This window comes from Telmatherina bonti, assembly GCF_933228915.1.
Source record: "Telmatherina bonti genome assembly, chromosome: 1".
NCBI lineage: Eukaryota > Metazoa > Chordata > Actinopteri > Atheriniformes > Telmatherinidae > Telmatherina > Telmatherina bonti.
In genome coordinates, this window is record NC_136619.1 from 40,805,099 (window position 1) to 40,832,542 (window position 27,444).

Sequence of the window (27,444 nt, forward strand, 5' to 3'; positions counted from 1 at the left end):
AGCATGATGGTCACACTGACCACGTAAAACAAGGGATTTCAGTAAAACATGGGATTAGAGCATTACAACCTGCAGCGTGAACGTAGCCTTTGCTTTTAACCCTAATTTCCACTATTCTATAAGGCTCTGAATGGTTCGGGATCGAAGGAGCTCTTGAATAAGTATGAAACAGACCCCTCATTCATCTGGTTCTGGTCTTTTTGCGGTTCCCAGCATCACAGCAGACATGGAGGGGCGCGTTCAGCTTCTAGGCTGCACATGTCTGGGAGAAACTCCTAGAAAGCCTCAGATCAGCTAACGCATCCAGGTTTAAGACCCTCCGGGTCTCAGCTGCATATGAAAAGTTTTGATTTAAAATCAGCTTTTTTTTTTACGTTGGAATTTATAAATGTCATGTTTTTAATAGTTTTTATTTAATTTTTTTTTCCCTTTTTCCTCTCTCTGCTTTTAATTTTAATGTCATTTATTATTAAAAACGTTTAAACGTGTCTGTTACTGCCATAGACCGCAAATGAAAGGTGGACGGATCCTCCGGCGGTTAAAAGTGAAGCCAGAGAATGGCATGACGAAGGACAGAGCTCCTTCAGACGCAGGCTGCTGCATCCAATGCATGAAGGAGGGAGCTGTGCTTCTAAATGTTATATTAGCAATATGTGGGTCTCTGGGAGGAAACTGTAGAGTTTATTGGTGTTACGTGCATTATTGTTGTACAGTGGATTCTGTCTAACTGCTTCCTCTTTATCTTTCAGCTGATTGGCCAGTCCACCTGGTCTACATCTGGCCTGTGGGAAGCATCTTGATGCCACCGAGCTTACCTGAAGCACTGCAGCATCATTTGGTTTGCACCATCTGTAATTGTTGCAGCCTGGAAATAAGGCATTATTAACATCTAATTCAGATGTCATTCAGAAGTGTTATGGACATTTTATTTTTGTTTCTTTTCTTCATGGCATGTGAGAAGCTCTTGTTTTGTTTAGTTATTATTACTACTGTTGGGACATGTTGGACTGGTGGACAAAAGTATGTCATCAGCCTGCGCATAGTAGGTGTGCAACACATGTCTGTGGTTGCTAAGTGTACTGTGGTCATGTTGCATGTCCTGGCTGCCTCAAAAGAATCCCAGGGATTGAAAAAATCCACGCAGCATGGGGTGAATAATGTTGCCAAAATCGAGACGGAGTCCTGTCTATTTCAAGGGTGCAACATAATGCTTTTAACATTTATGTAAAGTGCTTTGAATTGTCTTGCACATGAAAACCGGTAGACCAGATTTTTGGTTTTGGTTTGGATATCCTTTTTGGGGAGCAGCTACATTTGTGTCCTACAGACATAAATTATCTTGTTATAATGAGAAAACAGTGTTAAAAAACATACAAACATGGCCGCTCTCAGCTTCCGGAGAACATTAAAAATATAAAACATTTATAAGACAATAAAATAAATGTAATGACACAATGAAAAAATGTAAAATAAGTGTGATAGAGTGGGACACTCTGAAGGGATACCAAAATTATAAATATATAAAAACAACAGATGTCCAGCATTATTGGCATGCTGATATTATCGGCCAATACTAACATTAAAATGCAATTTTGGAATTTATTGGTAGCAGTTTTTACCTTTTTAGTGACATAATCTTCACGCAGCATTCACATATTAAACATCACACTCGTCAGTTATGTCTCCTCTAACTTAAAATGACAAAATATAATAGATGTCATGTATAGTTTTTCACATATGTTTGTTTGTTTGGCACAACTTGGTTGATATCAGTTTCAGAAATTAAGAGTGGAATAAAAAGGGGTGTATGGGATATCAGTAAAAAAAAAAAGAAAAACAGTATTAAACATTCTTAATAAAGACTAAAAAATAATGTTAAAATAATAATAAATCAACTCATACTGGGTCAAAGGCCAAAGAACAAAGTTAAGTTTTATCTTCTGTAAGTCTCCTTCTGACTGAGGACAGAATAATTTAATGGCTCTCGTTCATCATGTGTGAACATCAAGTAACACCAAGGAGATGATGGCAATTTCAACAAGATAATGATCCTTCCTGAAGTATGAAAATGTCTGCGAACAAGTTCATTCAGGTAAAATGGCATTAATGAGCTGCCCATTAACGTGCTAGCATCCGTCCCACTGCAACCAGTCCTACAGAAACCCACCAGGTGTTCATTAGCTCAATGGCTCCATGTCACTTTCTCCTCACTGCTGAGCATCATTTCAAGTTTTGACCTAATTTCCCCCCCGAGTTCCTCGCTCACATCAAGGTTTTGAGCACCAAACTTGATGAAGAGTTGTGGCGAACTTTTAATCATGGTGGAATTAATTATGAAGCGATGCATGAAGTGCTGCTCTGCGGATGTGAAGCTCAAAGTCACAGCTGCAGATCGTCCCCTGAGGGGAGGAATTTCCTTCTTTTGCTTTTTTCTTCTCTTTAGATGCAGGAAAGTTGTGAAGTTTCACTGCAGTTGCAGCGACAGCTGCTAATTATTTAGATCTAAAGCGTTTGTTCGTTTCAGAGGAGAAGCTGCGGGTAGCAAAACCTGTGCTGCTAAAACATGTCAGCTTTTAATATATAAATTACACAAGAGACACAAACCATCACCGCTCGTAGTGAGTAATGTCCTCCTCTATGGATCTGGCCAGGACCAGGAATCATGGAACACTTTATTCTTTTGCAATGAGGCCAAAGGAATGTGGTGCTGGTGGGTTTGGGTTCAACCAGTTTGTATCGGTGTTTCCCTTTCAGGACAATGTCTGAGCATGACATCGTCAAGATGAACAACATCCCGGATACTACCATCCAGAACAGGAACGACGTTCCGGATACTACCATCCAGAACAGGAACGACGTTCCGGATAATACCATCCAGAACAGGAACGACGTTCCGGATACTACCATCCAGAACAGGAACGACGTTCCGGATACTACCATCCAGAACAGGAACGACGTTCCGGATAATACCATCCAGAACAGGAACGACGTTCCGGATACTACCATCCAGAACAGGAACGACGTTCCGGAAACTACCATCCAGAACAGGAACGACGTCCCGGATACTACCATCCAGAACAGGAACGACGTTCCGGATACTACCATCCAGAACAGGAACGACGTTCCGGAAACTATGAAGCGGCAACCTCCAGCGGTTAAAAGTGAAGCCTATGTGGAAGTGTATAAAACTGCAGTTCCCCCTTCATCCACTAGGGGCTGCAAAACAGAGCAAATCCTCATAGACTCCCATGTTAAAAAGACCAACTTCACAGCAGGAATAAACATGTTTACAGCAGAAATAAACATGTTTACAGCAGAAATAAACATGTTTACATCAGGAATAAACCTTCAGAATGCGCCCCTGAAAGAGCCCGCCCATGAAAGATTTGTGTCAGAAATTAAACCAAACAATCGAGAATCAAAACCAAAGATTGTGAAGCGCAACCAAAATACCGAGAATAGAGAAAGAGGAAGAGGAAACTGCAAACAAAACTATTCAATTTAACAAAATAAAAGCCTAATAGTTTTCATGATGATTGATCATTTTTGATTTTGAGATCATTTATTTGACTTAAGTTTTAGAAAGTTTTGGTTTTAATTGTTGTTTTTGCTTGAGATTCTGAAACAAATCTAATTCTATAAATAATGAAGCAGATATTCCAAGCAAACAGAAAGGATCCAATAACAAGTGTGAATGCACCCTCACCAGTTCCCTCCACCCCAACAGATCGAGGCTTTTAAGGTCTCCCTGCTTGAACCGGGTTCTGCTGGAGGTTTGTCCTTCCGGTTCCTGAACTGAAGAGAAGTGATCCACTGCTTTCCTCCATCCATCTCCTGCCGTTTCTGCTTTCCTTTGCAGGATATTGTTTTTTATGATTGGCTTGTATGAGAGCAGCGTTTATAAACAAGACTGATGTGGATTTGATTAAAAAGGTCCTTGAGATGACTGTTATTGTCTTCGGCGCAACACAAATAAAGCAGAATTTAACTGAAAACTGATCAGGTGAATTAATTTGTTGTTTAATGACTGCTGAGATAAAAAAAAAAAAAAAAAACCTGAGGCAGTGACCACTTCTGGTCCTAATGGGACACTAACCTCCAGGTTTTACATGTTTCTCTGCTACAAAACACCTGATTAAAACCATCTCCCAGCAAGTTGTGCAGATGTCTGGTTATGATCTTTTATCTGAAGCAGGGAAACATCTAAAACCTGCGGGACAGTGGACCTCCTGAACCAGAAGACATGTAGCAAACATTTCTGTCCAACTTTTAGCAGGCTGAGATCCTCCTGTACCTGAGTATTGATCACCTCATTGGCTGTGTCCTGCAGCTGACTGTGCTCCCCTGCTGGGAATGTTCACACAGCCGTCAGAGACCGAGGTAAAGTTAGTTTGATGTTTGATATTCAACAGATATATATATATATATATATATATATATATATATATATATATATATATATATATATATATATATATATATATATATATATATATAGCAGGTGTGGGCATTCTTATCAGCCCCCAGCTTGGTGCCTGCACGTTGGGGTTTACCCCGGTGGATGAAAGGGTAGTTTCCCTCCGCCTCCGGGTGGGGGGACGGGTCCTGACTGTTGTCTGTGCTTATGCACCGAACAGCAGTTCAGAGTACCCACCCTTTCTGGGGTCCTTGGAGGGAGTGCTGGAGGGTGCTCCTTCTGGGGACTCCATTGTTCTGCTGGGGGACTTCAATGCTCACGTGGGCAATGACAGTGAGACCTGGAGGGGAGTGATTGGGTGATTGAGTGATTGTGAGTTGGCTCAGATGGTGGGGGAGGAAGCCGGTCAGAGTTGGCAGGCCCAAACGTGTTGTGAGGGTCTGCTGGGAACGTCTGGCTGAGTCCCCTGTCAGAGCGAGCTTCAACTCCCACCTTCAGCAGAGCTTCGAACATGTCCCGAGTGAAGCGGGGGACATTGAGTCCGAATGGGCTGTGTTCTGTGCCTCTATTGCTGAGGCGGCCAGCCGGAGCTGTGGCTGCAAGGTCGTTGGTGCCTGTCGTGGCGGTAATCCCAGGACTCGTTGGTGGACACCAGCAGTGAGGGATGCCGTCAAGCTGAAGAAGGAGTCCTATCAGGCCTTCTTGGCACTGTGGGACTCTGGAGGCAGCTGATGGGTACCGACGGGCTAAGCGGCATGCGGCTTCGGCTGTTGCCGAGGCAAAAACTCGGGCATGGGAGGAGTTCGGCGAGGCCATGGAGAAAGACTTCCGGACGGCTTCGAGGAGATTCTGCTCCACCATCCGGCGGCTCAGGAGGGGGAAGCAGTGCTCCATCAATACTGTGTACAGTGGAGGTGGGGAGCTGCTGACCTCAACTCGGGACGTTGTGGGTCGGTGGAAGGAATACTTCGAAGACCTCCTCAATCCTACCAACACGTCTTCCCATGAGGGAGCAGAGCTGGTGGACTCAGGGGTGGACTCTCCTATCTCTGGGGCTGAAGTCGCTGAGGTGGTCAAAAAGCTCCTTGGCGGCAAGGCCCCGGGGGTGGATGAGATCCGCCCGGAGTTCCTTAAGGCTCTGGATGCTATGGGGCTGTCCTGGCTGACACGCCTCTGCAGCATCGCGTGGACATCGGGGGCAGTACCGCTGGATTGGCAGACTGGGGTGGTGGTCCCCCTTTTTAAGAAGGGGGACCGGAGGGTGTGTTCCAATTACAGGGGAATCACACTCCTCAGCCTCCCTGATAAGGTCTATTCAGGGGTCCTGGAGAGGAGGGTCCGCCGGATAGTCGAATCCCGGATTGAGGAGGAGCAGTGTGGTTTTCGTCCTGGTCGCGGAACAGTGGACCAGCTCTATACCTTCTCTGGGGTCCTGGAGGGGGCATGGGAGTTTGCCCAACCAGTCTACATGTGCTTTGTGGACCTGGAGAAGGCATTCGACCGTGTCCCCCGGGGGCTCCTGTGGGGGGTACTCCGGGAGTATGGGGTACCGGACCCCCTTGTACGAGCTGTCCGGTCCCTGTACGACAGGTGTCAGAGCTTGGTCCGCATTGCCGGTAGTAAGTCGGATTCGTTTCCGGTGAGGGTTGGACTCCGCCAAGGCTGCCCTTTATCACCGATTCTGTTCATAACTTATATGGACAGAATTTCTAGGCGCAGCCGAGGTGTTGAGGGGATCCGACTTGGTGGCCTCAGGATTGGGTCCCTGCTATTTGCGGATGACGTGGTCCTGTTGGCTTCATCTGGTCATGATCTCCAGCTCTCGCTTGAGCGATTCGCGGCCGAGTGTGAAGCGGCTGGGATGAGAATCAGCACCTCCAATATGAGACCATGGTCCTCAGCTGGAATAGGGTGGATTGCCCTCTCCGGGTCGGGAGTCAGGTCCTGCCTCAAGTGGAGGAGTTTAAATATCTCGGGGTCTTGTTCACGAGTGAGGGAAGGATGGAGCGTGAGATCGACAGACGGATCGGTGCGGCGTCTGCAGTAATGCGGGCTCTGTGCCGGTCTGTCGTGGTGAAGAAGGAGCTGAGCCAGAAGGCGAAGCTCTCGATTTACCAGTCGACCTACGTTCCTACCCTCACCTATGGTCATGAGCTGTGGGTCGTGACCGAAAGAACGAGATCTCGTATACAGGCGGCTGAAATGGGTTTCCTCCGCAGGGTGGCCGGGCTCTCCCTTAGAGATAGGGTGAGGAGCTCAGTCATCCGGGAGGGGCTCAGAGTAGAGCCGCTGCTCCTTCGCATCGAGAGGAACCAGTTGAGGTGGCTCGGGCATCTGGTCAGGATGCCTCCTGGACGCCTCCCTGGTGAGGTGTTCCAGGCACGTCCCTCTGGGAGGAGACCCCGGGGAAGACCCAGGACACGCTGGAGGGATTACATCTCTCGGCTGGCCTGGGAACGCCTCGGGATCCCCCCCACAGAGTTGGCAAATGTGGCTGGGGAGAGGGAAGTCTGGGCTTCCTTGCTTAGGCTGCTGCCCCCGCGACCCGACCCCGGATAAGCGGCAGAAGATGGATGGATGGATGGACATGCAACATGTGGCAGGACTAGCTGAACCATTAGGCAGTGTTTGAAGTGTGTAGGTCACATGACTAAAAAGCTATTGAACTTTGAAATCTTAAAAAATTCATATAAAATACCACAGGATGAAAACTAGGAAAATAAAGGCTGTGCAACATGTGGCAGGACTAGCTGAACCATTAGACAGTGTTTGAAGTGTGTAGGTCACATGACTAAAAAGCTATTGAACTTTGAAATCTTAAAAAATTCATATAAAATACCACAGGATGAAAACAAGGAAAATATAGGCTGTGCAACATGTGGCAGGACTAGCTGAACCATTAGACAGTGTTTGAAGTGTGTAGGTCACATGACTAAAAAGCTATTGAACTTTGAAATCTTAAAAAATTCATATAAAATAGGACTAGATGAAAATGGAGAAAATAAAGGCTGTGCAACATGTGGCAGGACTAGCTGAACCATTAGGCAGTGTTTGAAGTGTGTAGGTCACATGACTAAAAAGCTATTGAACTTTGAAATCTTAAAAAATTCATATAAAATAACCTGAGATGACAATGGAGAAAATAAAGGCTGTGCAACATGTGACAGGACTAGCTGAACCCTTAGGCAGTGTTTGAAGTGTGTAGGTCACATGACTAAAAAGCTATTGAACTTTGAAATCTTAAAAAATTCATATAAAATACCACAGGATGAAAACAAGGAAAATAAAGGCTGTGCAACATGTGGCAGGACTAGCTGAACCATTAGGCAGTGTTTGAAGTGTGTAGGTCACATGACTAAAAAGCTATTGAACTTTGAAATCTTAAAAAATTCATATAAAATAACCCGAGATGAAAATGGAGAAAATAAAGGCTGTGCAACATGTGGCAGGACTAGCTGAACCATTAGGCAGTGTTTGAAGTGTATAGGTCACATGACTAAAAAGCTATTGAACTTTGAAATCTTAAAAAAATTCATACAAAATAACCCAAGATGAAAATGGAAAAAATAAAAGCTGTGCAACATGTAGCAGGAATAGCTGCTCCATTAGACATTGCTTGAAGTGTGTAGGTCACATGACTAAAAAGCTATTGAACTTTGAAATCTTAAAAAATTCATATAAAATCCCACAAGATGAAAATGAGGAAAATAAAAGGCTGTGCAATGTGTGGCAGGACTGGACTAGTAATTAGGCAGTGATTTTAGGTGTGTAAGTCACGTGAGTAAAAACCTATTGATGTTTGAATTGATTAAAAATTCATATAAAATAGGACTAGATGAAAATGGAGAAAATAAAGGCAGTGTAGCACTCACAGATGAATCGTAAACTGTTTAAAATTGTTTTGACATTCATAGCCCCAGTGGTTGCGGAGATAGTTATGTTTAAATTCTGCCATGGTTAATTTGTTGACGGTCCCTAACTATCCGCCGGTGGTGAAGACCGCTGCGGTGAAATTTGCTGTCACAACCCCACGACAAAGCAGCTTAGGGTCGGCAATTCATTACGAGGAGACTGGGTGTTCAAATATAGATGGAAGGTATGAAGTTAAGAAGACCGTTGCATCGTGCATCTTAACCCCACGACGAGGTGGCTTCGGGTCGGGAGACTGGGTGTCCGAATATCTGTTGAATATCAAACATCAAACTAACTTTACCTCGGTCCAGCAGAGCTCCAGTAAGAAGATTTGTGCGGACGGATTTGCTCGCGCGCTCTGATTCGTCCACTCTGCAAACTTGTTCCTGCAGGAGCAGGCTGCGCGAGGCGACGGAGACAGCATGCTGCGCGAGTTTGGGACTTCCAACAAGCGGCGAGCAGGAGCGGGTGCAAAGCGCAGCGCGCGAGCTGCGTGGCTGTGCGGTGCGGGAGCGGCGCGCGCGGAGCGCAGATGAGCGTCTCACGGGAGAGCTGGGTCCAACCTGAAACCCCTCGGCTTCTGTCGGGGCTGCTGGATCCGCTTCATAGATGAGAACTACCCCGAAGAGAGCCGCCCTCCGTCGGACCAGGAGCACGTCCGCGTGCGGCGCGCGGCGCAACACCGGGGACCATGTCTGGCAACCTCAGCGGGTTTAACCACACACTCCCCGAGGTCACACACCACAACTTCCCAGCGCTCATCTTCGGGATTTTACTCATTGTGGTCGTCATTGGTGGGAACGTGCTCGTGTGCCTGAGCGTGTACCTGGAGAAGGCTTTAAAAACCACAACGAACTACTTCATAGTGAGTCTGGCGTTTGCAGACCTGCTGCTGGCGGTGCTGGTCCTGCCGCTCTTCGTTTACGCAGAGGTAAGAGCCTGGAGGGGCGATGGCATGGCATCATGGCACCATCATGGCACCATCATGGCATGGCCAAGGGTCAACATCAAGCCACTAAATGAAACAGAAGTGTTGTTGTGCAGCAGGCTGTGTGCACAGACTCTTTCTGTCAGAAACATCGGATGGTTAATCAGGATAAACAAGACAATAAGAGAGAAAACAACCCAGATTTGTCTAATAAGTTGGTGCATGACAAAATGAAAAAACAAAGAGGACAGTAAATGGTCAATACAGACAAACACCAACCAGGTCTCATAAACCTTGCAAAGAAATGGAGAAGGACTATAGTTGAAAAACATTTTTCATTTAATAAGTAATGACACTGGAAGAGATCTTAAGAGCATAGATGATCTGATAAAGACTATAAATGACTCCAAATGGAGGCAAAAAGACTAAAAACAGGCAAACTGACTACAAGTTATTATCATAACCTGCAAAAACACCTGCAATTGTCTACTAAATGCAAAAAAAAGCACTAATAGATGCACCAAGACTATGAATATATATGTAATTACACATGGATAGAAAATTCTATTTCACAGTCATTTAACAGACGCTTTTATCCAAAGCGAAAATGACCATAAAAAGGTTTTTTATTTTTTATCCAAACAGATTCAAATTGGCAAAATTTAGACAAAATAGACAAGTAAACATAGATGCAAGTTATGACTATGATGTGAAAAGTATTGCCAAAGAAGCCAAAAATGACACCTGATGCGAAACAACAGGCTAAATGTCCACAATGAGCCACATTGAAATCATTATTTTCCATTATTTATTTAGTTGTATTACACTGATGATACAAAACAACTTGAAATGTGCTCCAAATGTGCAATAAAATCATAGGAAAGCTTCCAGATGTAGAAAAAAGATGCTACACCTGCAGAGAAATGCAGACAGGTGGGAATTTTTATGGAAAATACACGTTTTTCTTCAAGGATCTGATGGTTGGACGGAAATAAACAGGAAATCTGAACTGAAACTTGAACTGATTTGATTTGGTGCAAAAATTAATCTGATCTTTGTTACAAAACAAGCAATTTTACTTTTTGACCCTTTAAGATTAAGTCCCAGCAGATGTATCGGAGCCACGCTGGAGGAGAGATTCGCTTCTGTAAACAATATTTTCAGGCAAAACGAAGGTTTGAAGGCTGTGAAGCAAAAGCTAGCTGCCCGCTGGCCTGTCCATTAGATTCCCGCTGAGGCTTCCCCGTAAATTCCCCGTAATTAGCTGCAATTGTGATCTTGTTACCTGTGGCAGCAGTCACAGCGAGGTAATCCCCCGGGTGTCACACCAGGATTACAGAAGGCAGTTTGGAAGTTAAAGCTGAGGAAAAGTCAGGCAGGAAGAGGAAGAGGAAGAGCGTGGTGTGTCGTTTCACATGTTTACAAGCTGCTGCACATGATTGCTCGTATTGACCCTGAAATGTGGGCAGCTAATGAGTGTTTGCCCATTTATGTGTGTGTGTGTGTGTGTGTGTGTGTGTGTGTGTGTGTGTTTGTGAGCAGTTTCAGGGTGGCGTTTGGACCTTGAACATGACGATGTGTGATGGCCTGATGACCATGGATGTGATGCTGTGCACCGCATCCATATTCAACCTCTGTGCCATCAGTGTTGACAGGTATGTGTGTGTCAGTCGGGTGTGTTTGCAGATTATTGTGTTGCAGGAAGAAAAACAGAAACTAAATGAACCAAATACTTCAATAATTTATTCTGGTCTTTTCTATCAAGAAACAATGGAAAAGTAATGTATCATTTCTTCAATAATGACATAAAAAGGGAATAAATACACTGATTTGTTGGAAGACGTGTAAACTTAAAGATAATTTAATTATTTGAAGTAAAAAAGAAGGATTTTAAAATCAATGTTTGGTCTGAACAGCTTTATTCAACACTCTGAGCCTTTATACAGAAACTCTCTGGTAATTTCAGTCTTTTAAATGGATTTTTTTTGGCTCCAGTGACCTTTATTTAACAAGGAAGAGGGTCAGGAAGGGGGGTGGGGGGGTGACATAAAGCAAAGGGCGCCTGGCTGGGAGTTCAAACCTCTGCTGGCTGCATCACAAAGCTGAAGCTTCATTAGGAACAGTTCTCCAGACTTCTTCAAGGACTTCCCAAAGATTTCCTATGGATGTTTCGGCCTTTTGCTTCTTTCTCAGCCGAACACTGACGGAACTAGATTTTTATTCCTGGGGGAGCCAGAGGGTGGGCCACGCTTTAGGGGATCATATACTAAGAACAAAAATAGTTGTTTTTCTCTCCAAAGGTTTATTTCTGCTTCCTTACAAACATAAACATGAATGTTAATTTCGAACGTTGTCATACGTCGCCGTCAAGGTGTTTTTTATGTTGTCATAGTTATTTGTCAGTTCATCCAGTAGGGGGCAGTGCTGAGTTCACAGTTCACTTCCGCGTTTTGACCAAAGACTGTATATAAAAACATGGGCGGCGCCTCCGTGACATCACCCGTAGGTTTCTGAGGAGCTGAATTGAAGCTCGGTGGGCGGTTCCTACCATCACCATCTTGGCAGGGGCATGCGTGTCGTCTCTCCCGGAAAATACAAATATGGGCAAAGAGGTGGAGCTGAGAGGGGGGCTGTGAGCGTCATGGTGGATGATTGACATGGAGCGAACTCCAAGCTTTCTGTAGCTAAGAGCTAACCGAGCTAACCCGGAGATAACAGGAGATAACAGGAGCTAACCAGCTAACGGAGGTAAGCGGGCTAAAGCTAAGTCACGTTGTTAACCGGCTAAAAACCGCGGTTGTTCTACGTTCTTCTGACTTGAAGCAGGGGATCGGTTTCCTGTCAATCAAAAGGACACGCCCCTAAACCTGACCTATTAAACCTAAAATGGATTTTTGTACCAGGCTGTAAACATGTTTATTTCTGTTGTAAACATGTTTATTTCTGCTGTAAACATGTTTATTTCTGCTGTGAAGTTGGTCTTTTTAACATGGGAGTCTATGGGGATTTGCTCTGTTTTGCAGCCCCTAGTGGATGAAGGGGGAACTGCAGTTTTATGCACTTCCGCATAGGCTTCACTTTTAACCGCCGGAGTTTGCCCTTCACAGCAGAAATAAACATGTTTACAGCCTGGTACAAAAAAAAACCATTTTAGATTTAATAGGTCAGGTTTACCTTCATGACAACTTTGGGGGGGGGGGAGTGAATTTTTTCCTAACTCCTCCATTCAGAAGTAATTTCATCTCAAAACTCAGTATATTTGGGGGTGTGTCCTTTTGACTGACAGGTAGAAGGAGGAATCTAGAACAACCGTGGTTTTTAGCCGGCTTCAATTCAGCTCTTCAGATACCTACAGGTGACGCCACAGAGGCTCCGCCCATATTTATATACAGTCTGTGGTTGGTAGCGGTAACGCACCGCTTATAAAGTTGTTTACAACCATCCAGAAACACCAAAAGAAGAATTCCACAAAAAGTTGTTTTTTTTTGCAGTTTTAAACTTCTGTGCTGTTCTTTTTCTGCCTCTTCTTCTTCCTCTTCATCTTCTTCTTCTCTGGTTTGTTCTTTTTGCTAGTTGTGTGTCAGCTGTACAACTTAACACTGCCTGGTGGTATTGCACCGTTTTCTGCATCGAGTGGCGCAGGAGATAGACGGACAATTTTGTCCGAAACTGTCCGTCCGTCTCCTGCGTCGAGCCTTAACACACACTTACAAACACTGCTGTGATAAGTAGAAGTAACTTGGTTGCTACAGTTGTGCTCATATTTATTCATACCTGTCATTAAAGAAGGAAAAAAATAGCTGCCTGTAAAATAAACTGAAATTGACTAAAGTAATAATAAATAAAAAAAATTATGAAAATCATTACATTATTTTCTAATTCTGGTTCAAAAGAAATATTTTATTTAAAAAGCAAACAAATCAGATAATTTATTACATATTACATGAGTCATAAAGTAATATTTAGTTGACCAATCCTTTAATGTTTCCGCTCCAGTCAGGTGTTTTCTGTTCCTCTCAGTCAGACTTCTGCACCTGTTGACAGGTATTTTGTCCCACTGTTCAACAGAAAACTGCTCTGATTTGTCCAGGACCAATTTGTTTGTTCTTTTTTCTTTTTCTTTCTTCAACTCAGTTAAATGAAAAAATTGTCTTATCATACTAAATTATATTTTTGCAAATTTTTAGTTATTGTTCCTTTTTTAAGTCTCCAGTTATTTGAGTGACTGATGTAAATTCAGCTTTTCTTTAATAAAGGGGATGAAGACATATGTATCCAGCTGTATGCGTAGCTTGATGCGGTCTGTTGTTGGTGTCAGACTGATCTGAGCTGCCATCCTGCCATAGCGGGGCCGGGGTCTGTCTCCGTCTGATCTGTGTCCCTTGTCTTTAGAAAAGAAAAGAATAAAAACTTTATCGTCATGTCAGAGACGAGGTAATCCTGACCTAGATTACATCCAAACTAATCTGGTGCTGCTTCGTAGCTTCATGCTAAACTCAGGTTAATGTCCTTCTGGATCCAGTTTTTTAGTCCTGACACAGAAACTGACAGGGAGCCCTTTCATTTCCAGGATCCTGGAAAGTTTTGGAACCAGTTTATTGTTACAAACTGGGAGGATAATGGGTCGGTGGATGGTTTTATCTGCACATGAAGGGGAATAACAGGATGCATAAAAACTAAGTGGAATTTCTTTCAGATCAAGTTTAAAGTTAACATGAAAATGAAACTAATGCAGCTGACAGGACTGATGCAACCAGTCTCCTGACCCCCCCATCCCCCGTCCCACCTGGGGAAAATTCAGCAGAAAATATACCAAAATGTCTACAGATGTAGAATAAAACATAGCTGCCATCACCATGAAGTAGATAAGAGGAAGGAAAGCGTCCCGCTGGTCCTCTTTGTTCAGGTGTGGCCGTGCAGCCGGCAGGTGGGGTTACGTAACCTCCTGGGTGTGTCTGTCAGGCGACAGGTAAAGCGATGCAGGGTGCATGAAGGAATGCAGCTTGTGCCGTAACAGTTTCATCATATGTTGTGATAACAGACTGTACATGATGCTGGGCTGTGCCAGCAGCTGTTTGGGAAGCACCTCGTTGCTGCTTAAATCCTGTTTTCTTCATTTTACTTACATTTGGTGTTTTTCAGCGGTTCGACTAAAGAAATGGGAACAAAGAATTATGTCAGGCTGAAAGATCCACTTAAACCAGAGTTTTGTTCTTGCTAAGTTGTCTGTTATGTGTCAACATGGCTTCCTACCTGCAGTTAGGAGCCTCTTTCTGCTTCGCTGACCGACTGCTCAGCGTAAGCGGACGAATGCTCGGATACGACGACTGGACTGAAGATGAGAGAAAAGGCAGCAGATGCCCAAAGTAAAGCTTTAAAAGGAAGCCTGCAGAACTATTAGAACAAAGTGTGAGTGGAGGAGGGGAGATGGGGGAGCAAAGCAGCCGTACGGCTTCAGTCTTTCTCTGACGTCAACATGCTAAGGTGGGTTTCGCTGCAGGTTCTCGGAGCTTTGCACGGTCCGTCTGGCGTTGGCCTGAGCTAACTGGGACGTCCACTTCTGGGAGGATTGAGATTGTGAACAATCTTTCTCTCTGTTGATCGATGGACTCCAGATAGTTTGGGAAAAGAGCTTGAAAAGCGTCCCAGTTTTCTGATGTCTTTCCTCCTTGGCATTGCGTTAACATGCAGAGAGAGCTTCTGTATTTCTAGAGGAGCTCCCAGCTAATCAGCTGCATCATCCTACCTGTAAGGCTTTACTTTGTTTTTGTAATATTTTATGTTTTATTGTTACTTTAAGTTGCATTCAAATTCGAGCAGCTGCCAAGAATCTGTTGATTCTTCGTTGTGTTTTGATACGTAACTCCTTCATGTATGCAAAGCGAATCATGTGCACATTTTCAGCTGCAAACAGTGATTTCTGCTGAAAATACACGCACATTATGAGAACATTCCACTGGACTGTAGCCTGCAGGGCAGAGACACTGCAACACATTATTTCATTTTTTTATGTTGGATGTGATAAAGATTCTTTTTTATTATTATTATTATTATTATTATTATTATTATTATTATTATTATTATTATTAATAATAATAATAATAATAATAATAATAATAATAATAATATATTAATATTATTAATAATAATGTCTATTATTATTATTATTATTATTATTAGCATAATTGGTAGAAGAAATAGTAGCAGTAGTAGTATTTTTATTGATACATTTATTTATTCTATTGTAATTTATTTTGTCATTAGGTGTTTTGTTATTATTATTATAACATACATGGCACACTCATATACAAACACATTTCTTTTTTCACAAGTGCAACAGGCAATTTTTTTATTTTGCAATCAGAAACTGTAACTTTTAATTTAACTTTATTTTCATTACAATTATTATTGCACTGAAAACACTGTTTTCCCTTTTTGCACATAAATAGAATAATAAAAAAAAATACACTAGAAATAATAGATTATAGATCTGTTGTCTGCTGCCTGTTATGAAAGCAGCAGAAACAAAATGACTTAAAAATTAATTCAGTCAGTAAATATCAGCTATAAAAGGCAGTATTTAAACATGGTTAATAAGCTTAACTATGAACCCAGAAACTGTGAAACTTTCATGATAAAAGCGTTTAAACCAACACAGAAAGTTAATCGCTTTTCCACCTTTTGGGAAAAAAAATGTTTGTGTAAATCCATCCATAAGTTTGTAGATTAATCCTGTAAATGAGCAGCTACTGCAGCCAACCCTGCGACTTCGGTGTGCTCATTTCAGCCCGGTGTGTGTTTGTTTTACATGTTCGGGTTTTGTTTGTTGGTACTTTTCAAAAACTTGCATCCAAAACGTGCCTCATTGCTTCCCCATGTTTTATATTTTGATTGAAAATGTCCACTTCTGTCTGCAGAAAGATGAAAACACTGAACTGTGAGGGTGAAAGCACCACAGGGCAGTTGGTATACTGACTTTGCAGAAGTTTGGAATACCAGAGGATTGTACAAATATTCCCCGGGATTATCCTTTGGACCTCGATGAGAATAACAAAGGTCCAAACCTAACGACTGAAAATTGTTTGACCAGTGGGGAATTAAATAATAATAGAATCTGTATGGAATTAGATTTGTTTCAGAATCTCCAAGCAAAACTTTTAAAAACTCAAGCAAAATCCAACAATTAAAACCAAAACTTCAAAAGTAAAATAAACTATCTCAAAATCAAAAATGATCAATGATCATGAAAACTATTAGGCTTTTATTTTATTAAATTGAGTAGTTTTGTTTGTAATTTCCTCTTCCTCTTTCTCTCTTCTCGCTATTTTGGTTGCACTTCACAGTCTTTGGTTTTGATTCGTGATTCTTTGGTTTCATTTCTGACACAAACCTTTCATGGGCGGCCTCTTTCAGGGGCGGTAGTTTTAATTTTCAACTCCTTAAAATTCCTAAGAAAGTGTTTGTACATCTCATTGGGCTACAGCTGTGTCACTCCAAAACTCACCAGCCAATCAGAATGCGCCCCTGAAAGAGCCCGCCCATGTTGCTGTCGATTTGACCAATAGATCCAGCAGAAGTTTTGCTGTTGTACCTTAACGAACATGTCAGCTAAAGATATGCAAACAGATCGTTTTAATTCATGGAAAAATCCTTAAATCCAGACTCAGAAGCAGGAATTTACACCGGCATCTTTTCCTACAGTTTGTGTGTAAAGAAATTACGGCTCTATATTTTCACATAGAGTAATGTATACTAGCTTATAAACATGTTCTCATTTATAGTCTGCAGGACTGCGTTGGTCTGCATCATCCATGCGGCGGAGGTTCTTCCAGACGGCACAAATGTTGCCTTTAAACGCGTCGTTGGCTAAAAACGGGCGCCGCTGGATCACATCGCCGAAGTTTCAGCGATGGTAAAAACCATTGCTTCAAACCACATCAACCGTTTCAGTCACTTTCACCTCCATTTCACTGACAAATCCCTCCTTGAAGTCGGGGGAGTCTCAGTTGTTTCGTTTCACAACAAATCACACGATGAATTAACCGTAATGATCCCTCTAAGTCGTTGCTTTCCAGAGGAGATTGTCTGAAGCGTACCAGCAGGTCAGGGCAGCTTCCACACTGAGTGAAGGGAAAACAGAAGCTGCCGCTCGTGTTGTGTGAGCTGCAGAAGAGGCCAAGCAAAGTGTGAAAGCACCGCAGAGGAAGACTTAAAATGAAAACGAAAAGACGAAGGTGTCATGGTGAAGCTGACCAGCCATCACATGACCTGGTGTTTTAGCATGTATCCCTGTATTTGTACTTTGTGGTGTAAACTTGTTTTGTTTTGCAGGTTCATCGCAGTGTCCATTCCTCTGAACTATAACCGTAAACACGTGGATTACCGTCAGCTCGTCCTGCTGTCCGCTACCTGGCTGCTAGCGTTAGCAGTGGCCTGTCCCGTCATCTTCGGCATCAACAACGTGCCCGAGCGCGACCCCAGTGAGTGCAAACTGGAGGACAACAACTACGTGGTTTATTCCTCCGTCTGCTCCTTCTTCATTCCCTGCCCCATCATGGTCCTGCTCTACTTCGGGGTTTTCCGTGGGCTGCGGCGTTGGGAGGAGGCCCGTAAGGTCAAACTGCGGAGCAGCATCGAGGCGTGCAGGAAGCTGCAGCACGCCGCCGTTGCCACCGCACTTCCCCCGCTGACGGGCACCATCCCCGGACCGCTGCCCATGCCCCTGCCCAGGATCATCGAGAGGGATCTGGCCCAGTCCCGGATGGACGATACCGGCGACTACATCCAGCAGGAGATTCCTTATCCCCGGCAGTACAGAGAGAACTCCGTGCCGACGGTGACGTTCAGCCAGCAGCAGCACATCAAGAAGAGGGCGAAGATCAACAGCAGGGAGAGGAAAGCTATGAGGGTCCTGCCAGTTGTTGTGGGTGAGTCGGCTACAAAACCTGTGCTTCTCAAACTGGGATTATCGCAGGAGACTTTTCTTCCTGTTCAGATGTAGTTTTTCCTCTCTACTATCGCCTGGTGCATGTTCAAGCTGAAAGACCGAATCGAAACGAGGATTCAGGGGTTTCCCTTCCGAGGCAACTTTTTTCTTTTATATAGCTTCTATTCTATTCTATTCTATTCTATTCTATTCTATTCTATTCTATTCTATTCTACAGTCCTATAGCAGATGCTTTTATCCAAAGCGACTTACATCTGAGTGAGAACAACACAAGCAGGAAATCAAACAGTAGAGGACATGGTAGGAAGGTGGTGGTGGACTGTCCAGTTGGACGCAGGTCCTTCCATGAAGTGCTACAGGCTTCTTTCTTTTTCTATAAAGACATTTATGATTTGGATTAATGTGGATTATATTATCAATTTGATTTGACTATGAGGAAAAGTTGAGCTTTTATCAAAGACAGTGGTTCTGTGTCGTTTCTATCGGGTTAAAAGTCGACTTTGTAAACTTTCCTTCAGAGCTGCTTTAATTCTTGCAACAAGGTGGAAACGTTCCTCAGAGATGTTGCTCCACATCGACATGAAGCATCACAAGATCTAAACATCAAAACCACCTTTTGTTCCTTATTTATGAAGATTCTGACCATTTAGACCAGGAGGTCTGGTTTAGAGGATGTCTGCAAGATGACCCATCTGATATACCATAATGAATTACTCCTTGCTTGGCGGTGGGGGTGTCGCTAACGCCGTAGGTTATGTTGACGGTCTGTTGGGTGTAGATGTCCTGACGGTGGAGGCCGTTGGAGGACAGTGAACTCATCGTCATGGTGGAGATGATGTGAGCTTTGTGACATGGTGCATCATCCTGCTGGAAGTTTCCATCAGAAGATGCTACACTGTGCTCAGAAGGGGATTACCAACACTCAGGCTGTGCTGGTTAAACTGTGCCATGCTGGTTCTAAAGTGGGCCAAGAAAACCTCCCCCCACCATTCCACCAGCAGCAGCCTGAAGCGTTGATCCTGACGGCAGGATGGATCCATGTTGTCATGATGTTTCCAGCAGATTCTGATCCTACCATGTGAATGTGGAGCTGAACTGGAGACTCATCAGACCAGCAACGTTTCTCCATCTTCTATTGTCCAGTTCTGGTGAGTCTGTGTGAATTGTAGCCTCAGCTTCCTGTTCTTACTGACAGGAGGAACCCGCTGTGGTCTTCTGCTGCTGGAGGCCATCTGCTTCCAGGCTGGACGGGTTGTTGCTGCATTTGTTGGTTGGAACCAGTGCTTACTGGTCTTCCTGTTGCCTTTCTATCACCTCCAACCAGTCTGTCCAGTCTCCTCTGACATCAGCCAGACCTTCTGGTCCAGAGAGCTGCTGCTCGCTGGATCTATCTCTTTATCGTTACCTCCTACAGAACATTACTAATAATCCTTACTGTGTCTCTCAGCGGTTGTTTGTGTTTGCTTCCAACATTTCCATCGACGTGTGAATCTACATTCTTTTTAGTCTGACTTTGGAACATCTAGAAGATAAAATGGTCCAAACTTGGTGAACCCCCGGTTCAGCGGTGAGGCAGCCTACCTTTCTGCAGGTCAGCTTGAGTGCGGAGATAAAAGCGTCACTGACCGTCACTCATCATGCAGCGCCATTTTAGCTTAAAGCCTTCAATCCAATTATTGTGCAACACATGATCTTACAGTCACACCCTCCCTCCTGTATGCAGGCAGCAGAAAGAGCCCAGGTCCTCTTGCATGATTTGGACTGGCGAGTATTCAGATGAATCTGTTTTATTCTGCATTTGTCACGCAGCATGCAGCAGAATCTATAGAAATCCTCAGCTTTACCTTCGCTACTGTCACATTTAAGTACAAACTACAGTGCTAAGCAGATTTCCAGCCAACTTTGGTTTAGTGACGCAGAGCTATAAGACCATAAAACCGTTCAGACTAATGAATGGCTGAACATGCAGTCCAATGCCTCGGCTGCAGCCAGCAGAAGGTGACAACACAGTAGCAGAAATAATCACCATCGCAGTCTTTTAGCCGCTTCGTTCTGTTCAGTGTCTGAGCGAGAAAAAGTGCACACTGAGAAACATGTTTCTCGCTCCGGACCGGTCACCAGTCCGTCATCGAGTTATAAATAACCCTCATTATCAATATTTAATTCCTGCAGGGCTCTGAGTAACATAACTGTAGTCTTATATGCAAATTCTTCTTCATTAGTTCCATTAGTTTTGCTGCAATATAAAACATAAATATATTAAACATACAGGCATGGCCACAAATCCCCCGTTCTGTTCCTGATTTCATTATCTGGATTTATTTGTATACTTTATCAACGACTTCTTTTATTTTTAAACCGCCCGTGTTTTTTATTTCAACTTAATATTTTTCTTATTTGTTCAGCTTGTAAGAATCGCTGACATCTAGTGGTAAAGACAGGCATAGCATCGACTTTAATTAACATGCGCCGCTGTGAATGTACGGTGGCCATCAGAGGCCAAAATTCCTGTATGAAGGTGTTTTCACTTGTGAATGCATCCACTATAGGTAAAAACGCATACTGACTTCTTCCATGTGCCTTTTAAGACTATTCTTATGCCAAATGATACGACAGCACCTGTCAGCACTGCAGTTTGAAAGCTCAGAGGGTTCTGACTTCACATACGGTCATTTGTCCATTCAGAGACACCGTAGTAGAAAAGGTGGCTGGAAATTGGCAGCTTCCATGAATGTGGACCCACTAAAAGTAAATATAAATGTCTCATTCTAGGAAAATAAAAACATTATTTGACTAAAGTGGTTGGAAATATAGAAACGTTGCTGGTCTGATGAGTCTCCAGTTCAGCTCCACATTCACATGGTAGGATCAGAATCTGCTGGAAACATCATGACAACATGGATCCATCCTGCCGTCAGGATCAACGCTTCAGCCTGCTGCTGGTGGAATGGTGGGGGGAGGTTTTCTTGTCCCAGTTTGGTCCCCTTAGTACCAGTATGACATGGTTTAACCAGCACAGCCTACCTGAGCATTACTTCCAGCAGCATGATGCACATGATTGGCTGAGGTTATTGTAGGTGAAGCTGTGTGTAGCTGGAACCGGAGAGCCTTCTTGTGAAGAATGTTCTTTTGCTTTTGTTGCCTGGTGAGATTTTGTGTGGTTAAACAGTCAGATCTAGTGTGGAAAGGAGAAATAAGAAGAACTGCATTAGATGTAATCTGTGCCCTGAAGAGTGTGTATGTATGTTAAATCAGTCACAATACACAAGTACCTGAAACTATTATTTAATTCCATTAAGCCGGCTATAAATAGTTGATCTTTTGTGTCGCTGCTTTGGCTTGGATTAAGTTAGCACAGCAGAACAATGAAGCACATGGTTTACAAGCTAATTTAATGAGAACATACTGCACATCCACACACAAATGACTGTTCACATTTTGTTCCTGGTCTTCAGTGATGTCCAGAGTTTACAGCTGTTTATAACCAGCAGGTTGAAGGTCCAGACTGGTAAACAGGATGAAGCAAATCAGTTTATAGGATGAGGGAGGGTGGATGATGGAGTGTACGATCGGTGTTGTGCTTTCACATAAAGATTTATAACATAGATGGATTAATAATCAATCAGTAGCTATGTAAAGTTTTGTGTACAAAAAAATATTAATAATATTTTTATGACTTATTTAATGGGGTTTATTTGTGTAATTAGATAAGGAAAGGGCTATGACACAAACCCAACACGTCATCAGCTTGATTATCAATGAAGCATGGTGGTGGCAGTGTCATGGTGTGGGGATGAGAAACTGAATGATGGATGGACATTCTTAAAGAAAATAGCAGTTAAATGTAAAGCCAAAAACTGCAGTTCCCCCATCAGCCACCAGGGGCTCCAAAAGAGCAAATCCCCATAGACTCTCATGTTAAAACGACAAACTTCATAGCAGAAATAAACATAATTACAGCAGAAATAAACATGTTTACAGCAGAAATAAACATATTTACAGCAGAAATAAACATGTTTACAGCAGAAATAAACATATTTACAGCAGAAATAAACATATTTACAGCAGAATAAACATGGTTACAGCAGAAATAAACATATTTACAGCAGAAATAAACATGTTTACAGCAGAAATAAACATGTTTACAGCAGAAATAAACATATTTACAGCACAAATAAACATGTTTACAGCACAAATAAACATGTTTACAACTAAAATAAACGTGTTTATAGCAGAATAAACATGTTTACAGCAGAAATAAACATGTTTGCAGCAGAAATAAACATGTTCACAGCAGGAATAAACATGTTTACAACTAAAATAAACATGTTTAAAGCAGAAATAAACATGTTTACAGCAGGAATAAACATGTTTACAACTAAAATAAACATGTTTACAGCAGAAATAAACATGTTTGCAGCAGAAATAAACATGTTTACAGAAGAAATAAACATGTTTACAGCAGAAATAAACATGTTTGCAGCAGAAATAAACATGTTCTCAGTAGAAATAAACATGTTTACAGCAGAAATAAACATGTTTGCAGCAGAAATAAACATGTTCTCAGTAGAAATAAACGTGTTTACAGCCTGGTACAAAAAGGAGTTTTACATTTAACAGGTCAGGTTTACCTTCATGACAACTGTGAGGGGTTTAATTTTTTATGACTTATCTGTTTAAATGTTCTGCGATGGACTGGCGAGCTGTCCAGGGTGTACCCTGCCTGTCGCCCAAAGCCAGCTGGGATAGGCTCCAGCTTCCCCGCGACCCTGAATTGGAATAAGCGGTTCAGAAAATGACTGACTGACTGTTTAAATGTTATTCTCGAAATTCTGCATTATTAAAGGAGTGTCGTTCTGATTGTTTATTTATGACAAATATTACTATAGGAGGAAGTGGGAGATATTATTTAAACACCACTTTTTTTTTCCAGAAAGAAGTTTTAAAATACTTTGGGTTTTCTTTTTATGGTTTCCTTTTTTTATTATTTCAGTTCAGACTACTTTGTGTGTGTTGTTATGGAAACGTGCCAGGAGAAGATGGAACACACCCATTCTCTCTAGATCGGTGATCCCCTACCCTGGTCCTTGAGGACCGGTCTCCTGCTGGTTTTTCCAGTGTTCCTGCTGGAACACACCTGACTCAGACTCGGACGAGCTCTGCACATGTTGCTACATACACATTGATTTGAATCAGGTGTGGTGCAGCAGGGACACTTGGAAAACCTGAAATTGGAAAACCTATGAGCCTGAAATCAGCTTCTCCTGCAGAGATGGTGTCAAATTCAGATTTTTAACGTGGCGTGTGTGCTAGCTTTGTTGCTTATGGGTTAATGTATAAAGAGAAAGAGTTAATTTCACAGATTAGTCTGCATTATTGGTTTAATGTTTACCAACCTGGTAAAAATCCCAGATTTATTTAATAAATTTAGGCTATATATTTCTTACAATCATCTCATGACCCCCAGTTTGAGACCCCTTCATGCAACTACTGAAAAGGCTGTGGACCCCCGCTCGCCCCATGTTAAAACCATGAGTATTTTGATCCTTTTATTGCTGCTTCTCACCATAAATAATGCGTTTTGGCTTCCTTCTTACCTTTTATTTTGTTTGTTTTTATTTGTAATAAGAACAAATAATCTGCAGTGTGACGATTCTCTGATGTTTCATTAATAAAATTAAGTGAAGTTTTCAGGCTTCCAACATGTGTGAATGAAACATAAAAATGATACAAATACAGCTAAAATTGTCTCTGTGTGAACACAGCTTACATTTAAATGACACTGACTCTGAACCGTCAAAGCCTCGGGGACCTCCTGTGCATTTTGGGCGACCCCCCTCGGTGCTCCAGGAACCCCAGGTTGGGAACCACTCCTCCAGAAAAGAAATCTCAAAGCCGCCTTTTATTTTTAATTCACTCATTAATTGATATTTTCAGTTCATGTTTTGCGCCTGAACATTTTCAGACGAACAGAAAGTAGTTTCAGGAAATAAAAGTAGTCTTTGTGTCTGTGATTATTTGCTTTGCATCCTCTGCATCTAACTTCATTAACACAACAGAGTGTTAATCCCTATATTTAACTTGGTATTATGAAAAGTGGCCTGAATGCATCTCATGAAATACCGCAAGGTGTCCTACTTACGCTGGAGTGGTAGTACGTTATGCAAATTCCTCCAGCCGTCTGGAAATAGACATAAATCCCCCTCCTTGAAGCCCACAACACAAAGCCAGTAAATCACTGAGACCTGTGTTATCAGCAACCCGAGAGGCTCCTGATGAGTCAATGTTGTGTTTTGTTTGTTTGTCCAAATCTGAAAGGTCTTATTTTCTTGCACAGTTCTGTGCAAAGTGTTGCGCAACCTCTCAGTTCTTTCTATTGAGTGTCCAAGCAGCCAGACTTTGCTGTAATCTTTTGTTGGGTATTTGGCTGCTTTTTCACCTCATTTTCATCCAGTCCTTCAGTTTACAGAGAAATGTGTTGTTTTTGTTTAAGCCACTTAACACTGACCTAACACTGAACTGTTCAAGCATAAAAAGCAGCTAATTCGAGGGATTGTCTCCATACAGAACAGGCAACTTAGCAAAGTCAGACACATTTCCTTCATTGCATGCGTGAAAAACGCCAAAAATGTTTTTTAAAGAGGTAAAAATTACTTGTTTCTGAACACTTTTTCTTTCTTTTTATATAAAAGAAAAAAATCTACTTAGGCTCTAATTAGGCTTATTTTAAGAACATATATTCAACTTTGTCTTACTAAGATGTTTCGGCTCATCTTGAGCTGTATTTATCATTACCAGCAGCGGCTCCCAGCCTGTTTTCCTCGTGGACCCCCTTCGGTGTAAATAGTAAAAAGCTGCAGACCCCCTGCATGACCCCGTGATGAAACCATGCTCGGTTTTCTGCCTTCATTAGTGAGATTCTTACCATGAATAATTCATTCTAGCTAGGGCTGCATGATTATGACCAAAATAATAATCGTGATTATTTTGAGCAATATTGTAATCACGGTTATTATTCACGATCATTCATTGTGTCTGGAAAAACATGTATTTTCAATGCACCACTTGCTTTCATCAGTCTAAAACTCATTACATCCTCCACAAGAAGCTTCGTCTGAAGCCGGGAAGGATCAATGCGGGTGGTGATGTCTGATTTTTGTGCAACAAAGCTGGTTATTTCACATTGAACGATCAACTTCATCCGCGGCAGGGCGGGTTGTGCACGCGCCGTGGTTCGTGTATTTTAATGCCACATGTTGTGAAAATGTTTGTATTTTTTTCCACTTTAATCAGCTGTTTAATCAAAACAATCTGTTTTATCTGCAACAGGGAAAATGCGGACCTCAAATGTCCAACCAATCCAACGATTTAACCGGCTGCTGGTAAAAGATGTGCATGCTTGGTATTCAGGCACCTTAATGAAGCCTTTTACCAGCAGCCGGTTTACAGGGATTTCTCTCAGTTATCTGAATCTTTAATGATATTTTGCAGTAAATGAGATAAATCCGTGAATGCTTTGTAATTTTGCATTTAAAACACTGAAACTTGTTCCTTTTTTCTTCATCTAAAATCACGTGACTGGATTGTTTACAGAAACTGGATTAGCATCATAGACTTCTCATGTTTTGTTGTTTTGCATTTAGCATAAACCAAAATCCTTCCAATTTATAGTTAGATATTTTTCTTTAAGCCATCAAGCTTTAAATGCTTTGCTTGGCATTATGTTGAGTTTTTAAGCTAATCATCGTCTTTGTGCAACAGAAAAAGAAACGCTTGATCATGACATTAGGAAGTGACTTCTGGCTTCTTCTTATCTTACTTCAGGTTGCTTCCTCTTCTGCTGGACTCCGTTCTTTGTGGTCCACACCATGCGGGCCTTGTGTTTGACCTGCAACATCCCTCCTGCTCTGATGAGCACCGCCACCTGGCTGGGCTACGTCAACAGCGCCCTCAACCCCATCATCTACACCATCTTCAACACGGAGTTCAAGAAATTCTTTAAGAAGTGTTTCCGAAGCTGCTGCTGACACAAGATTTGCCTCCACAGACTCCAAGACGGCCAACTGAAGGAGGGAACGGAGGTTTTGGTTGGGTTTGCAGCTTATTGCTCTTGACTGGAACATCTGAAAGATTGACTCTCTGTGAGAGGAAAAAGTTGACAGCCAGACAATTTTTATACTTTGATTTCTTATTTGTTTGTGCTCTTTTTTTGATTATGTGAATTACTGTCTGCAAGACAAGAGTGTGTGAAATGAAAAAGGAAAAGACATTTAAGATCCCTGCTTCTGCTAGAGGACCCAGTCCGTCCGCCTTCGGTTGGGGTTTACAGTCTGCCCATTCCAGCAACGCTGCCTGAAAGGAGAATCTCAGGGCAAAAATGTCCCCAAGGATACAGACAGACCAAACAAACTTCATCTGAACAGAAAGACAAGCGGCTAAATGACAATAAATGAAGAAAAAATCCTCCAAATTCTGCCATTATTTTGGGTCCGATATTAAAATGCATGGATTTACCTGGATTTATGGTTCCAGTCTGATTTTTGTTTCAGGCTTTGTGTGAGATGACGAGGAGGATGTTAATGTCATCGTTTTGTCACAAACAGTTTTTTTAATGCAGCCAGTTTCTGACATTTGATTCGAATCAGTAAAGAATTGATCCCAGCTTGTATAAATCTGTAATAGCCAAAATAACACAGACACTCATCTGGTTGAAGAAGTACCCTAGGAGAAGCCATGATTGAAATCTCCACAAACTGAGTGAATCAAAAGAAAAGGAAATAATAAATCATAAGAGCTTCTGACTGAAAGCACGTAATGCGACAACATTATGAAGATCAATTCAATTCAATTCAGCTTTATTTACGTAGCGTCAAATCACGGCAATACCATCTCAAGACACTTTACATACAGGAAAAAAACATAATGAAAGCCAATTCATAATAGCCTATATAAGGAAACCAACTGATTGAGTTGGAGGATCCAACTCAATCAGTGGAGATCACTGTTTTCCTTTTCAGTCAAACATTTTTCACTGGATGAGAATCTTTCTGCCGCCCTTCAAAGTATCTAAGTACAAAATCCCACATGGTGTAGTTTAGTCATAGTTATATCTGTAGTTAAAGTTCTGTGACCTGACAAAGCTTTTAAAGTCACAGTGAAACTGTTTTGTGAGTTTGTTTTGCCTCTACATATTTGTACACTTCCTATAAAAGACGAGCTAAGAAGGACACCCCATCTTTA

At 42.4% G+C, this 27,444-nt stretch overlaps 1 protein-coding gene across 1 annotated transcript; it reads left to right on the plus strand.

Moving 5' to 3' along the window:
- Positions 1-9,068: 9,068 nt before the first annotated feature.
- On the plus strand, positions 9,069-26,231 carry LOC306757263 (D(4) dopamine receptor-like; the record flags this gene model as incomplete). Its single annotated transcript, XM_079242265.1, has 4 exons — positions 9,069-9,260; positions 10,800-10,912; positions 17,589-18,184; positions 26,029-26,231. Exons 2-4 carry the CDS (start codon positions 10,827-10,829, stop codon positions 26,229-26,231), a joined length of 885 nt encoding a protein of 294 aa, XP_079098391.1. The 5' UTR covers positions 9,069-9,260; positions 10,800-10,826.
- Between the last annotated feature and the right edge of the window lie 1,213 nt (positions 26,232-27,444).